We start from the raw sequence: 16,826 nt of genomic DNA, 5'->3' as shown, positions 1-16,826 counted from the left end.
AAACATTTTAGGCCAAAACTTTACCCCTAACCTATCTTAGGCATCAGGCTACGTATTCATAACCATTTGGTGTAATAACTTTCAGTGAGGGAGCCGTTAGAGGCATTAAGGTTTTCAGATGTTTGGTTCCAATCACCACCACTGTGAACAATTCTGACTGTACGTTTCTCTAGAACGGGGCATTTCACACCAAACTATGAATGAATTTGTTAACATCTAAAGCACTTAATTATGTGGAGCTTTTGAAAATTGTGGAGTTCCCCTTTAAATTACCAATCCCGTGTGTAGCTAGTACCACCTTTTCCAGGGAACATGATCTATGGCTATAATTGTATATCAAAATTAATATTCTTGAAGAAATTAATTTTGGCTTTGACAGGTATAAAAAATGTTTTATTAGATATGCACATCAACACCTGACCTATTGAGAGCAATGTCTGAGGGTAGGGTACATGGCTCCAGTGATGCTCATCTGCTCACATTCAGGTCAGTGGCTCACTTGCTCAGTCACTTACAGTTGTTTAGTGTTAGTTTGATTAGGCAAAATACAATGTATAATTTAAGCCACATTTATAAATAGGGATACATGAAAACATTTACAAACACAAATATTTTACACTATGTCCAACCAGAATAGCAAACATAAACCAATCCTTTGAAGCTTTCAAACATATCTTTCTTACTGGTTGGTTTGTACAACCCTTTCCTTCAATCTTTCAGAGAATTCAGTGCTAATTTGACCCGCTGTTTTGGGCTGGGGGGAGACAGACTACTGCCTGTGCTGTTCATGATTCATAATTATGAATAACAGTTATTTAACATTCAAAAACATGATCTACCCATGGACATTTCAGGCCTGTTCAGTATGTTCATTCTCTCTAGTGTAATGTTTATCAATCACATCTCTCATAGACATTTCATGTTTTGAGCCATAACAGAAAATTACACATTACAGAAAATTACAAATACTCTCTGAAATACACTGTATATGTGTATTTCTAGTCCTTCTGATATTTATACAGGATGCTATACATGCAAGGGATATAAGAATGTTTCATCATCCTTAGTGCCTCTTCTACATCCATGGAGCCATGACAGAAGTTTCTCTCTGTACCTGAAATTCATTTTACAAGTTACGATTCCAACTTCTTAAACATTTTACTACATAATTATGACCAATTATTATTGTTGTTTGGTAATAAACATTAAGAGGCATATAGTGCAACTTACTTTATTTAGTTCAGGAAAAAGTTCTTGGATTGCTATATCCAGCAATATGTATGTTAACTGTAAGGGAACATAACACAGTTGTTATACTGTTAACTTATTACAACATATTTGTATTATGAATATTCATGATGCCCAAATTGTATGACCACTTACCTGCTTGTTGAGAACTGGCTGTTGAAGTCCATCAAAGAGAAGCCGTATCCCCTCATATTTAGCATCCTCTCCAATACATTTACCAAGGAAATCTAACACAGAAAGCACCAAGTTCACTTCGGCACACAGCATTTATTAGAAAACCACTTTGTTTTGTCTGAAGGAGTGATGAGAGATGACTGATCCAGAAGTTAACAGATAAAATCATATTACATGATAATTACATATAAATAGTTAATTATTTATTTTTGAAAAATAGAAAAAAAATAAATCATACTTGTGGGATGTGCAAAGGTTTGGACACCCTTACAGTTTTAACATCTCAGAACTTAATTGACTCAGGATAGACAGGTTAGAATTGTCGTTAGGAGTTGTCAGCTGATGACAATTTCAGATCATAATGAATTCTCTGACTCTTTAAACCTTGTGGTAACACTCAACAAGCATGGGCACCTCTAACCAGCTGCCTGAGGATCTGAAAATGTACAACAGAACAATGGGCCTTTTTCACCAACCGTTCTTAAGAAGACATTTCTTCTTAAAACCCACTTAGGCAGTTTTCACAAAGACTCTGGCATTCACCAATGTTTTCTTATTTGGGATTTGTTCTTAGGTAAGAACAGAATCTACACACACTCAAGAGCACAAAGGTGTGAACAATTCTGAGGTTTAAGAACACGTCATGAATGTGGTGTAGACATTTTCTTGGGACCTTCCTTAAGAACAAATTTAAGAAAAGACTTAGGAAAATATTGGTTTTGTATTGATATTATTGAAATATTGATATTGAATAAGGCCCAAAATATACCTCAAAATCCACCACAAACTACTTCAAGAAACACAAACTGAAGCTTGTGAAATGGCCCTCAATAGCCCATAAAGATCTCAGAACTAAGAAGGAAGTATTTGTAAGCTGTGATATCTGCAAAAGGGGGTGTTACTAAGTATTGACTTAGTACAGTGTCCAAATTTGTGCACATGCCACAATTACTCTTTTTTTAAATTTTTAAGTCTATCAAATGCAAAGTTACTGTGCATTAACATTTGGAACCTGGAATGTAATTCCTCATTTCCTCGAATGTCTTCTTTGCTCTTTTTTGCTTGTCTTCTAAAGAACGTGGCTCACTGTTCTCACAGAACACAGCATCTAGACATGCATACATTCAGTTACCAAAACACAGAAATGCATTGCTGTAGTGACTAGAATTTTTACACTATAAGTTTTTTTACACTAAATTTAATGCTATACTGAAATCTGTCACATTCAAAGGCTTTTTAATACTCTACATACACTACAGCGCATAAAGCTGAAGCCTTGTTTATTTTAAAACATTTACTCCAGCTAATTTTTCAATAGCAGATAACAGTGATTCTTTTGTGTTTGGAATTCGTTACCTCTGAGCAGGGTTATGAGTGAAACCACACGATGCTCCTGAAAAACCTGGTCTAGTTTGTTCTGCAGGTAGTAGTCAGTATACGCTTCTAGTGTGTTCTTGAACAGGATGCGTCCACCCATCAGTAAGTGATGCAACCAATCAGGTATATGAAACACCACTCGACCTACCAAAATTGAACAACCATGAAAGGAACATTAACGATAATAAAGCAATTCTCAATGTACTAGTTGTAGATAATTATCAATGTACAGCAGTACAGCTACATGTGGGTAGAATATATCTATAGCTGTGGCTGCTTCATACCTCTTACCTACAAACATTAAGTAGTCATATACTCCCTCCACAGTGATCATCTCCATGAAGTAATTTTGATTGTGTCTCTTCTCTGTGACTTCAGAACGGTTTGCATTGTTTTTGTATAGATCATTGAAAAGCTAAAGAATAACAAGGAAAATTTAACATTAAACATGCTAATTCACAAAATATTCCAGTTGGACTAGAGAACTTTCATATGTTTACTTGTCTGCAATCTAATTAAATAAGGCTGAGGAAGCTTGCCTTTTTGTTGTTCTCAGATGTGGGGCTGAGAATTGTGAGCTCTGGCCGGCTAGGCTTTGGCTTTGGTGATTCACATGAGTTGAAGAAAGCCTGGATGAACGCCTCTAGGTGTTGCCCTTTCTGAAGAAAGAAAAGCAAGAAAGTAGATGGAACAAATATCTTAAAAATCCCTTGTATTATACATAAAAAGAGTAGGTCACAAGCCTGCTTCATTGGTTCATTAAAAGTAACAAAACAAAAATTAAAATAACTAACCTCCTTGATCAGTTTGCTAGGCACAGATTTGATTATTTTGCCTGTGAGAGCCAAAAAAACAAACATTATGTCACTGCAAAAAAGCTAAATGGGTAAAAGCCAATTCATTCTATTAAAAGTTATTGACTTGAAACAAAGACTATTGTCACCCATAACAAGATGCAGTACCAAGATTGACATCAGGTAACATCTTGTCATGGAACTGGGACTCCATGCTGTGAGGGGAGAGGAAGTCTGCTAGCAGCTGACTGTTGCTCAGCTCAGGATGCTGCAGTAGTTTCTGAGGTAAACAGAAAAAACACAGCTTGTACATTTAACGGTTTACATGCTGGACTTAATCACTATCATGGAAACATTCATTCTCACATTAATGAATTTATACACATCATTAATAATATTATAATTATTGTTACCTGTAGATATTCCTCAAATTCCTCACGCTTGGATGTTAAAAACTCATAGTTTTTCGGCCCAATTATCCGCTTGGAAGGAAGCTGTGCATCAGGGAATGATCCTGTTTCAAGATAAATATTTTACATCTTAAACAATTTTTCAAACAAAAAAAACTGCAAACCCACTACCTGTAAGTGAAGTTGTACTTACCATGAAACTCTGTGAGTTTAGATTCAAGAACATAAAATTCAAGGTATCTTCGGTACACAGACCAATGTTCTGTTTCATGACCCACTGAAAAACAAATGACATTCAGCAGTGACTAACAGTAAAGTTCACTGACAGTGCCACACATTTAGAAACTACTGTGGAACTGAAATGTCAATCAGTGTATCATTATTTAAGCAACACAATTAAATATAAATGATTTGTGACTTAAAACAACTCAAACGTTTTGGGCTTCACCTGCTCTCCTATCATTCCTCTCTACATCAATGCAATACACTGGAATCCTCTCCTTCTTGACCTCATCATCAAATAAGTCCACGTAGGGGATGGTGATGCTCCAGGCTGACAGGTTACGAGGAGTGCTTGGGGTGCTGATGGCCTCCATGGGTGAGTCATCCTCCATGACCATGATGGCCTCCTCTACCTAAGTGATCAGATTGAAGAGAAAGAGTCAAATCAGCAGTACATATTTAATGTTTATTATATATTTGGGAAGGTCCATACATATACATTACCACTGAAAAGTCTGCAATCACTTGAAATATCAATCATTTCATTTTATAATAATTTATACAGTGTAGTTCAAAATGATATAAGCTACACACCAGAAAGTATCCTATTTAATATTTAAAGTTTGATGAGAAGCACAAAAAGTTTTTAATAACAGTTGTAGTAATAACAGGATAGGATAATTTTGTACTTTCAACAAAATTGGGATTTATACTAAAAATAATGTAAAAAGTGAGTACAAACTTTTGAATGGCAGTGCACACATGTTGTAGTGCTGATGAATTACAGCATATCAACAGTTAAATGAAGAAAACAATAATTAACATCTACAAACATTGTTCACAGTTTAATATTCCAGAAGTAGTACATACAGTAAGGGTGGAATAAAAAAAATAATAATTATAATATATCATACAACTACCTACTATAACTACCATAACTACAAAACTAGCTAGTCAGCACTATTATAATAATCTTATTTTATATTAAATACTGGCAAATATAAGGCCCACGCATGAAATGTTGAAAATGTTAAGATATCAGTAATATGCCTGTATCAATAACACCCCAAAATTATTTACATATTTAAATTTCATTTTAATTTTTTGTCTCATGTTCAGTAAACCCTGTAGTTCTACAAAGCCAAAAAGATGGGCAAGTTGACCATGAGTGAGCCAAGACTAAGCTAGATAGAGCTTGATTATCTACTCAATTTGCTAACTACTCAAGAGCTCCCAACATGAACTAGAATGAAAAAGAGAATCAAACCCATTATGAGGTTCAAACACCAGAGGCAGTGCTGCTGTGACACACTGGTAAATCAGCAAAAAGGAACAAAGTTATTATTATGTTCTTTCTATGAATCAACATCAGTGCTTGATCACGACATTCTTAAAATCAGGAAGTAAACTGAAAGCTGCACTATAAGGGTCTTGGGGATTTGGAAAACTCTCTGGTGGAAATGTTTCATTGCATACAACATGGAGAAAAACATCTTGTAATGTCGGTTGTGCTCCGGACCCCCTCCCTGAGAGAATGAATGTCTGAACGTATTTAATATGATCGTGAGCGCGGTGATAGAGTATTAAAAGAGAACTCACTCAAAACTTAGTGAAGGGCGTGTCTTCAAAGGATGGAAGTGAATTATCTATTATTGTCATCATATCTTTATGTTGACTTTTGCACTTGAAGCCTGAACATTGAAATAGACTTCCTTTTTGTGCCAGTGTGTGTGACATTAATACATAAAAATGTATGGCGTGGTCTGAAAAGCTGCAAAATCCGACCCAGCATCTCTGACTTTAATGCTACTTTTTTCAATTTTAACCAAAAAATCTTACAGTGCTCAGATGATACTATACCACTTTTTGAGTATCAGCCGATTCCGATCAGATATTTCTTTTCTATGAAAGCTACTAAAATTTAAAAAGAGCTATTTTTAATTGAAGTACTTCACTAAAGACGAGATGAAGACTATCATGCTCAAACTACTCAAACACTCAACTACCCATTATCACTTTACATAATGTGAACCTGTGCTCTTTCAGGATAGATTTGTTGCAGGCCTGGATAGGATTCATTCTTTGCCTTTTTCGTCCTGACACCTATCTGCATTGATATACCTTCTCTAACTGTATGTTTTCAAACGTCTCACTTGACTCTTTCCTAAAGAGCTGCCATATCTTAAAAAAAATAAAAAAATACTGTAAAGCTTACTAACCATATCATCCTCTCCCTCTGCAAGTCCATAAGAGGGCAGCATGGCCCCTTCCATTGTAGTGCTCTTGAAAACCCCCTTAATTTTACTGCCAATGCGGCTAATGCCAAAAGATTCTCCTCGCTTGGATGTATTCCTGAACAGAACACACAAGCACACAATCACAAAAACATATAGAGAACTTGGTTATAATGCTCAAGAGGGACATAGTTCATGCAATTGCACATGCATACAAAGTCAAGTATGCACACAGAGACAAGAATCACTGCATTACTCAAAACCTTGAGTAATGAGATTTCTAACAAAAATTCAGTTGATTCAGGCTGTATTCAACCCGAATTCATCCAGCAGATGGCAACAACACTGATGAATAGCATTATGACAAAAAAGACAAGCTTCAAAAGATGAGTGACACTGATAAAAACACACTAATGCACATCTGCATGTTTTAAATGGGAAATGTTAGAAAAAAAAATGAGCATTTGTACTCAAGGACAAATTCCTCATTTAAATAAGAAGGGGGTGCCTTTGAAAACATTCACAACCAGGGTTGATATCAGAACAAGTGTTATATCTACACCTACAGACACCATAAAGAAAGTCACTGCCCTTCATATGGCAATCATGCTGAGATATCCACACACAACACACAGGGACACCAATTATCACAAAGGCCCATGCGCACAGGGGGCGATGGGGCTTGTGATGGACCCTGACTTACTTCAGCGCTACGGCTCGCCAGGCATTAGAGCCGGATGGAAGGTTAACAATGGATGAAAAGTAAGGGGAGACAGATGCGAGTGAGGTGCCGGGAGAGATGGAGACAGACTGAAGGTTGAAGGTACAGTCCCAATCAGTAGAGCTAGAACCCAGAGACCAATGGAGCACCAAAAGGATGGACACACATACACAAAGCATAGTCAATGGTATGAGAGACAGATAGGATTAGGTGAGGGGGCCAGTGTCGTTGTGCAGGTGTTGCGGAAACAGGCAGAACTTTTTTCACTGTATCCGATTTCAAGTAGAATTCCACAGATTTTAGAATTCCACAGATCTAAATTTCTGCATAATTCAATTATTGAGATGTAAACAAAGTAATACAGGTTTCATGCGAAATGGTTAGTTGTGATAGAACGTGCTGGCTAAAGTGGCACTGATGGGAACCAGAGGTCACAATGTCTAATATAGCTATAACATATATATATATATATATCAATCAGGCATGACATTATGACCACCTCCTTGTTTCTAAGCTCATTGTCCCATTGTCCATTTTATCAGCTCCACTTACTCTATAGGTGCACTTTGTAGTTCTACAATTACAGACTGTAGTCCATCTGTTTCTCTGCATACTTTGTTAGCCCCCTTTTACCCTGTTCTTCATTGGTCAGGACCCCCATGGACCCTCACAGAGCAGGTACTATTTGGGTGGTGGATCATTCTCAGCACTGCAGTAACACTGACGTGGTGGTGGTGCGTTAGTGTGTGTTGTGGATCAGACACAGCAGTGCAGCTGAAGTTTTTCAACACTGTCCACTCACTGTCCACTCTATTAGACACTCCTACCTTGTCAGTCCACCTTGTAGATGTAAAGTCAGAGACGATAGCTCATCTGCTGCTGCACAGTTTGTGTTGGTCATCCTCTAGTCCTTCATCAGTGGTCACAGGACGCTGCCCACAGGACGCTGTCGGCTGGTTATTTTTGGTTGGTGGACTATTCTCAGTCCAGCAGTGACACTGAGGTGTTTAAAAACTCTTAAACTCTTAAAAAGTGTTACTGCAGTGCTGAGAATGATCCACCACCCAAATAGTACCTGGTCTGTGAGGGTCCATGGGCGTCTTGACCAATGAAGAACAGGGTAAAAGGGGGCTAACAAAGTATGCAGAGAAACAGATGGACTACAGTCTGTAATTGTAGAACTATAAAGTGCATATAGTAAGTGGAGCTGTTAGAATGGACAGTGAGCGTAGAAACAAGGAGGTGGTCATAATTTTATGCCTGATTGGTGTATACTGCCACTTTATTTGCTATCCATAACGACCAGTAAATCTACATGGGTTTTATATGTAATATTAAAATATGTAATGTTGACTTGGATTTCATTACAGTAGTGGTGATAGGAACCAAGAGTTGTGATGTTTACAGTGCAAATATAGCCATCCTATTTACTATCCAAAATGACCAGTGAACCTACACATCTGAGTTTTTATATGTTATGTTAAATAATGCTAAAACAAAGGTAAATCTGAAAAAAAAGTCTGAACACCCTGCATGTACCTCCCTTCCATGACTGCACTTAAAAATACATTTTAGTTCAAAAACCTTATCTCAGAGCTATCATAAAACATTCTGCAAGGTAGCTTTAAGAGGCATTAAACTTTTCAGACGTCTGGTTTCTATCACTACCACAATTCTGACTTGTTAAGTTTATCTAGAACAGAGCGTTTCACAGAAAACATAATGATTGAATTATGATTTTTTTTTAATTGGTGGAATTCCCCTTTGGTGTTGTTCTGCCAATCGCACTGCCTAAACAATACTGTACAGCAGTTAGGCACTAAGCCCCATTGTCTGCCTCCATTTTTTTCCCATCTCAAGGCATGTTCAGGCAAAGGTTTTCCATGTTGGTGAATGAATCAGCTACCACAATTTGTGTATGACAGCACAATTTGCACAAAATGAGGCATTCAAATTCAAATAACATTGGTGATCTGGCTCTGGAGGCAAAGTAGTTTCAGATGGCTCGCTAAAGTCACGCTACAGGACTTTTATATGTGAATTGTCAATTATACAAATCAGCAGCAGCTGCTGCTGCTAAGGCTGTGACATCCAATTGATAAAATGAACTTATTCCCCTCTGAATTCCAGCAAGTATTTTGCGTGCAGCATTGCGTGGACAATGGAGAGCTACTGGTTGAGCATGATGCCGTTGGCATACTCACCGGATGTCATCCAAACTCACGCTATTTCTGAAATAATGGGCAAAAGGAATTACAACTGGCCTCTAACACTAAACCCCATTGATAAAAACAAAATAACACAAATTAAGTATGGCTATAAAAAGAAAGAAGTGAGAACATCTAGGCTGTGTACTGTTAAGATTAGTAAACCATTTAACAAACATCCAGAGAACAGAATGATGGGACACTGGCGAGTTATGAATATGACAGGTAAGTAGATATAAAAAAGAATTTGGACACACTGTAGAAGAATTCAAAGCTCAGCCAGTGCATTCTGTTGGGATGGGGGCCAACAGGCTTGGGTGACAACACACAGTTGAAACAACAAACCTGATACAGAATTAGACTGATAAGTGACAAAGAACAAAATCTAATTGATAAAGCAATCCTGACTTGTGAATGAATGCTTGTTTTACATACTACAGCGCACCCACCTGCTAAGTCTGGAGTTTCTGGTTGGGGATTCAGCCCCTCTCAACAGCTGCCTAAAATACTGAAACAGAAACAAAAATGTGTGCACTTCATCTATTTTACCACAATCATACCAGACAAGCTAATCCTTAAATCTCAGTAGTCTACAAATACAAAATGCTACTTCAATCTAAACAATACGTTACAGACTTCAGACTACAAATCTCTCATAGCTGTAGGCTCAGTGAGACGGTGCTAAACGCTTGGCACTGGACCAAAACAAACTCATTAGATCTGTCATGTGGCAAGAGGTGATGGCACTAGCGGTGAATGTGTTTGGTGCAGAGTTCAGCAGAGTGTGTAGAGGTGACAGCAGTACATGGCCTTCTTTCATTACCTCATCACTGTGGCAGAACATGGGAGTAAAGACATTCTCCAACAGGGAGAGGACATGTTCATAGGCCTCAAACAGACAGCGCATAGTCTGCAGTTTCACAACGCCGGCATACGGGCCCTCTGCGACTGGTGGGAACAGAGAAGCCATCAGACATGGAGTCAAATCAAATCCATCATTTTGTCATTTGTCACATTTGTTTTTATTACACATACTCAAAAACGTGATTGCAAACAACCACTGAACTAGTCATATGGGCACACATTTCAAGTCCCCACTGTCATAACTGCATTACTTACATATTGGTTTGATACTTGTTACTAGGGGTGTACAATGTTTAAAAAGTTTGCAAACAATCAGCCCCAATCAACAACACTCCAGCACTAGGGCTTGACCGACAATGAGCTAACTGATAATACTGGCTCATATTGATCACTCACGGTTTTACTGAAATCTGCAAAAGAATTTATGATAACACACCAATAATTAGCGAATAAATGTGACAGCAGAAATTGACAATCATATCTGTCTGTATAGCACTGTTTAACTAAAACTATTGGGGTATAAAATAGACAGAAATAAAATAGAAATATAAAATTATAATCGGTCGGTCCCTATCTAGCCTGCTCATGTAATACACTGCACTCCTCAGTGCAGTAACATGGAAAGTCATCATTCTTCCCATTTTTCCAAAATATCATGAGAATCGTCAACGTTAGTATCAAGAATTTAATACTTTTTTAAAGAACTGACCTGAATCGTGGGCTGAGTAAACTGTTATACCCCAGCAGTTGAATAATTCACAGTAGTTACTGAATAATAAGCCATACAGTTAATGACTGAATAATAAACCTGCATGGCTAAGAGGTCAACACAACACATCTTAAAGCAACGAACAAGAAACTTACTGTTTTTAATCTCCTCCACAATAAAAGGGTCAAAGCGAATTTTGTCAATGCTCTCATCAAGGCAGTATGTTTCATATATCTTTTTCACCTCCTCGTGTAGCATTAGCTTTTCAGCATCAGAAAGTTCTGGACGTAGTATCTTATCGTTGAATTCTTCTGAAGTGTGGAAAAAAAAAGCCTAAATGAGTTAAACAAGATCAGAAGAAACACACTATCCTTTTTTTATATTTAAAGCGTATAACTCTGTCTGTGACACCCTACCCACAGTGAGGCAGAACTGGAGCACGTGAACAGCTCCCTCTTGCTTGAGGAAGTTCATGAAGCGAAACAGCAGGTCCTGCTGTTCCCGAATCTCTTTGAGATCTAGTTTTAACACCTGAAAGAAAGAGAAATGTACAACTTAGCAGTCTGGCTCAAACACTACCTGTACAGTTAACATATTTAACCTTTAAATTTTAAGACATTTAGATAGTAACCATTCAAAACTATCATAAAAGGGAAATACAATTCTGCTTCATAACATTTTGTACTTGAGGGTGTGAAAGGTAACTTTAGGGGTGTAACTGTTCACAAAATTCATTCAATATGATATAGCAGAGCCTTGATTCAATATACTTTCAATAAGGGAAAAATAAGTAGTGGGTGAAAATGTGTCTCACATTAATATGTTAATCCTTCCATTTGAAGTTTATTAGAGCATTCAACCTTATAAAAGTACAATATGTGAAAACAAGCTGCGCTACATTTCAGACAGTTCAGATGGCACTTACCGAAGACTTCTTGCTGCGCACATCTGCATACTTCTGCAGGAACGGGACAAATGCAGAGGCAGGTTCAGTAGCAGCCTCTGGCTAAAATGAGAAATCATACACCATCAGTACAGTATCTATACACGCACACACACACACAAACTAGGCATGAATAGCAGTTTTTTTTTCAGTATTTTGTAGAGGCTCCTTCATAACTAAATATCACTGACAGTAAAACTGCACAACCAAAATAAACTTACTGGAGAGTTGTCGATGAAAATGAGCAGTAAGTGGTTCACAGTGTCCTAAAACAGAAAAGGAACAATATTTTAGGTCAGTACAAAAAAAAATTCCATCAATTAAAGTGGCTACTTGTATGTTGACACTCACAGGATCAGCCAAGTAATCCATGGAGGGAAGGAAAACAGAGCCAGCAAGAACTTCTCTTATCAGAAGAGTAAGAGATCTGGAAAAAACACATTGGCATGCAGAAACAGAAGAGGAAAAAGTAAAAGAAAAACTGCCAGCACTCAAAGAGCTTAAACAGAGCTAATCACCTGCAGTCAGTGGCTTTTGGAGGTAAGATATAAGGGAAGAGCATCTCTGTAAGTTTGCGTAGGTACAGTAGCTCATCCCTTCTGCTGCGCAAGGCCACATGCAGGTCAGGACCATACTCCTCTAACGCAGCCTGCTGCAGATACTCAGAGTTCTTCACTAAAGAAAAAAACAAAGAGAGACAGGGTTGAACTCAGCTATTCACTCCATTGAGCTGAATCAAATTAGTTATTAGTTAGTTTATTCATTAGTTAGTTTATTTCTTCAGAAATCAATACCTTTTTGTCTTGCTTTTGCAATAATTTCGATATGTTTCATGGCAACTTTTAGCAGTTTGAGTGTTATAAGAGATGGAATATCTACCTGTAAAGCAAAACACAGAGTTTCCTATTAGCAATGTAAGAAACCAAAACGTTACGCATTACCTGATGTAAACTGTGGACTTGCTCTATCAAATAAAAAAGTCCTACACCTTTTAAAAACTCTAACTACATGTGCAGAATGACCAACAAACAGAATAAACTGCCAGACTGACTCAAGTGAAAATGAAAAACATTGAAATAGTACATTACTCTCTGAGCTCGGCGGACCAGCACTGCAGCTACAAACCGCAGAGTCACCCTGAGTTCATCCACAAATGCCTCATCATCTGTAATGTCCCTACCAACCAAGATTCACTCAATCAAGCTACATTCATACAGTGTAAAAAGTAATGTATTAAAGTCTTGACAGAACACAATAAACGGCACGTACCTATACCACGGGTATACAAAGTTTTCAAGGACCAGCTCAAGAATCTGAGGACAGATTGGACTTTTATTACCACTCAAGGTTCTATCAAAACATTTTAATTAAACTGAGGCTACATTCACGTCCTCAAACCTCTGAAAGAGATGTGTCCACTTTGGAGTGCACTTTTAAATCCAGCCATGGCTGATAGTTTTCAAGAAGCAGTGTTGGTCTAACACAGGAAATGAAACAAATCAGTCACATTTGTAACATGGCGTATGCAAGTAAATCTGGGTAGGTAAATAAATGGAACACTAGCATTTTACCTGTGTCTTTTGCATTTAACTTTCCCACAGACAGCACAACTGTGAGCCAAGGGAAACAACTCTTGCAGTTCTGGCTGTTAAGACAGATCAAGTACAATGAATGTAGAGTACAGCTGTGTACTGACATAATCTCTGAGATTTGGCTTTCGGGCTAAGTAGACCAATAGAGACACTTTTACTTTGATATCAATTCCAGATCAATACATTTTTGAAACCTTCTTTTAAATACAAAATTATTTAGTTAAAAGTCATACTACAACGATTTGTAGTATCAAAGTAATTCAGTTGGTGCCATAAAAGTGTTACATTTTGTTACCTAGTCCTATTTGGCTTACCTTTTTCTTTGGTTTAACTGTTATGAGGATATTAGGGAGCAGGGTCTCAGGCCCTAATGAGCAATAGAAAGTAACTACTCCAGCTAAGAATGACCAGAAAATGATGATGACGTGAAGATACCTGAAACATGAATAGAAATACACATAAGCAAAGCTAGAGACCAAAAGCAAGACTGCAATGTACATATTATTTTTACATTAATGTGAATAATATGGCAAAAAAGCATAATAACACGATACTTCAAGACTTCATATGCATTATTCATATTGTCGCTGTACAAAGAAAAACATGCATCTCTGTTTTTGTATCAGTTTTTCCGTTTTCAATATCACACAAGCACAGTAGATTTCCTTTACATTGTGTGAGGTTTTCATGACAAATGGACAAAGGAAATGCTCTAAAATTGCATGAAATAAACCTTTTTACTTTAATATACATTAACAGCAAAAAACGCTTTGCCCTCCCCTGTAACAATTTGGGAGATACTTGTGTTTCCTTGGACAGTGATAATACGCATCATGATATTTAGTTTTTCTGAGATTTGGTAAGTTGGAAAAGCCAAAAAAGAACCAGTGGTGCCATGTTTAAAAAATAATATTAAGTTAAAATCAATAAATAAATAAATAAATAAATTCATAAAAAAAACAATGAGTACATTGTTATTCAACTTTACACATGCTGTACTGCACTAAATACAATTGACCAGCAGGTATGCTCTTTTTGTAGAGGAACATGCATTTGGTCTGTGTTCTTCATCCCAGAGGAAGGAAACATTCTAAATGAGATGTCCTCTTAATCGCATGTACTCTACTAGACATGCTTAAATTGTTTGAAATCAGAGTGAGACCCAAGCCACTTTCTCTTGTTTCTGTCTATACTGGAAGATGTATGTCTATACTGACCCCACACACAGTGAGGAAGATTGTTCAGGTGGGCATAGAATACCCAAGGATCACAAATGGGGAATTGCAGAAATTAGTTAGGTCTTGGAGTCAGAATGTCTCCCAAACCACAAACACCACCTATATAATCACAAGTTGTTTGGGTGGGGGAAGGTGTTGTCAGAAGAAAGCCTCTGTTGTCAAGAACCAACAAAGTCAAGCGCCTACAGTTTGCCAAACATTACTGTAACTTTCAGTGGGACTGTGTTCTATGGTCAGATGCTGTGAAGTCTGGTGGTGGATCTGTGATACTGTGAGGCTGTTTTTCTTCCAAAGACCCTGAACAATTTATTTGGATGCATGGTATCACAGACCTTCAAGTAGCAGCAGAAATAAAATCAAAGCCTGACGGCGTCAGCCAGGAAGCTTAAACTGGGCCATCGTTTGGATCTTCCAGCAGGACAATTGATCCAAAGCACAACTCAAAATCAACACAAATATGGTTCACTGATCACAGAATTCAGGTTTTGCCATGGCCACCCAAGTCCGTTGACCTAAACCCCATAGAAAACCTGTAGGATGAGCTGAAGACCAGAGTCCACAGTATGAACCTCGGAAACTGAAGGATCTGGAGAGACTCTGTACAGAGTAACGGTCTCAGATCTTTTGCCATGTGTTCTCAAGTGTCATTAAGCGTTACAGAAGAAGACTCAGAGCTGTTATCTTTACCAAGGGAGGCTGCACAAAGTATTAAATAAAGGGGTGTCAATTGTGGCGTGCATAGATTTGAGAAAAAATATTTATTTCGTGGTTAGATTTAAGTTTTTTTCTTCAATCCTTGTACTTCAAAAAAAGATTAGGGTTGTGTTAATATTTTAAATGAAAGATCAGAAGGATGAGCAATAATAAATGTTTCTAAGGCCTGTTTTGCTCATGTTTACCAGATATGCCAATATTTGTGGAAGGCACTGTAGCGCTAACAACGTAGATCACAGAACTATTTCAGCAGGCTCTCAGTGTACAAGGATGCTTTTCTCATTTGCCACCATAACTCTAATTAAATAAAATGCTTATGTTAATCTCATCTTTCCTCCTAAAAAGAGTTCAGGAAAAATACAGAAATCAGTGATCCTTCATTAATACTGTATTGAGATCTGCTTTATTTCTTTGACACAATCTAAAGAAAGACATTTTTCCTCTGGGCTGTCACAAAAGCACACTGTGACAAAATACATCACGGTAACCGTAAATATCGCCATACCGGCCACCTCTACAATGTAAATCAGTTCGGTTGTTACCTGTTCAACAGGACAGTGGCGAGGAGCAGGAGGACAAGCAGAAAACAGAAGACAGGGTACTGCCGACCCACTTCTCTCATAAGGTCCACTTTCAGCCTCAAAGTTACTAAAAACGCTCTCAACGTGGACATTTTCGAAGCTGCGAAGGAGAAAACTGAGGTAAGGTGCTCTGCCCTTATTCTCTTGTGTTTGTCAGATAGTTAACTACGGCAAAAATAATGCGAATAATTCAAAGTTGCATTACTGCAGTGGCTTAACGGTACCTGCGTGAAGGCGCCTCAGAGAGCAGCTCCAGCTTTAGCTACGTTAGCTGTTGTTTGTTGTGGCGCTCTTAAGAGCGCGGATGAAAAAAACATCACTTGCAGTGCAAACTAACCACCGTTAACAGGCTAAATGTAATTATCGAGTGATAATACAGACATGAAAACGAAGCACTGACAGCACTTGGCCTGTCCTGATGCGCCTTATAACGGGACCACAACAGACGCCGATGTGGGATTGGTCCCAAAGTGACGTCACCTCCGGTGCTCGGTAGACGCTGTTGAGTTTTCCACCGTAGAGAAAAACAAAACGCTGACAGAAAGCGTTTAGTCTCTGAACTGGGGCAAATATGCTGGACTGTGATATTAACGGACATGAGGTCATAGTTTGTAGACACCAGTTTACCCAACGTTTATTAAATCAAGGGTGTTAATAGAGAGCGTGTCCTCCCTTTGCTGCAGCAACTGCCTCTGCTCTACTTAGCAGACTTACACTAGACCAGTGGTCACCGACCCTGGTCCTGAAGATCTGCCTCCCTGTAGTTGTAGTTCCAACCACAACACATGCTGTAGTTCA

At 38.0% G+C, this 16,826-nt stretch overlaps 1 protein-coding gene across 5 annotated transcripts; it reads right to left on the bottom strand.

The window, feature by feature from the left end:
- Positions 1 to 364: 364 nt before the first annotated feature.
- LOC118823165 (sorting nexin-14-like) lies at positions 365 to 16,480 on the bottom strand. 5 transcript variants are annotated; one of them, XM_036592564.1, is made up of 31 exons: positions 16,253 to 16,480; positions 15,990 to 16,128; positions 13,810 to 13,930; positions 13,475 to 13,548; positions 13,302 to 13,380; positions 13,173 to 13,216; positions 12,992 to 13,079; positions 12,698 to 12,782; positions 12,422 to 12,578; positions 12,255 to 12,330; positions 12,125 to 12,169; positions 11,886 to 11,966; positions 11,377 to 11,491; positions 11,116 to 11,271; positions 10,211 to 10,335; positions 9,837 to 9,895; positions 9,385 to 9,411; positions 7,163 to 7,303; positions 6,445 to 6,577; positions 4,452 to 4,638; positions 4,197 to 4,280; positions 4,007 to 4,107; positions 3,762 to 3,873; positions 3,594 to 3,634; positions 3,339 to 3,458; positions 3,091 to 3,214; positions 2,779 to 2,943; positions 2,435 to 2,530; positions 1,384 to 1,475; positions 1,231 to 1,287; positions 365 to 1,114 (listed from the first exon to the last, which is right to left on the bottom strand). In XM_036592564.1, the coding sequence occupies exons 2-31, from the start codon at positions 16,118 to 16,120 to the stop codon at positions 1,076 to 1,078; spliced, it is 2,955 nt and encodes a 984-aa protein (XP_036448457.1). In that variant the 5' UTR covers positions 16,121 to 16,128; positions 16,253 to 16,480; the 3' UTR covers positions 365 to 1,075. The 5 variants fall into 5 exon arrangements, with proteins under 5 accessions (XP_036448457.1, XP_036448459.1, XP_036448458.1 ...); XM_036592566.1 differs by lacking the exon at positions 7,163 to 7,303; XM_036592565.1 differs by lacking the exon at positions 9,385 to 9,411.
- Between the last annotated feature and the right edge of the window lie 346 nt (positions 16,481 to 16,826).

The sequence above is a fragment of the Colossoma macropomum genome, unplaced genomic scaffold, assembly GCF_904425465.1.
Source record: "Colossoma macropomum unplaced genomic scaffold, Colossoma_macropomum, whole genome shotgun sequence".
NCBI lineage: Eukaryota > Metazoa > Chordata > Actinopteri > Characiformes > Serrasalmidae > Colossoma > Colossoma macropomum.
This window is presented reverse-complemented; position numbering and strand designations above follow the sequence as displayed.

What these genes read in the sequence shown, in the direction of transcription:
- LOC118823165 (XM_036592564.1), bottom strand. Translation starts at nt 16,120, where the DNA reads ATGTCCACGTTGAGAGCGTTTTTAGTAACTTTGAGGCTGAAAGTGGAC. An exon ending in TGTTCTGCCACAGTGATGAG is followed by an intron (nt 9,896 to 10,210) that starts GTAATGAAAGAA and finishes TTTCTGTTTCAG; the next exon opens with TATTTTAGGCAGCTGTTGAG. An exon ending in ACTCATAACCCTGCTCAGAG is followed by an intron (nt 2,531 to 2,778) that starts GTAACGAATTCC and finishes ATGCATGTCTAG; the next exon opens with ATGCTGTGTTCTGTGAGAAC.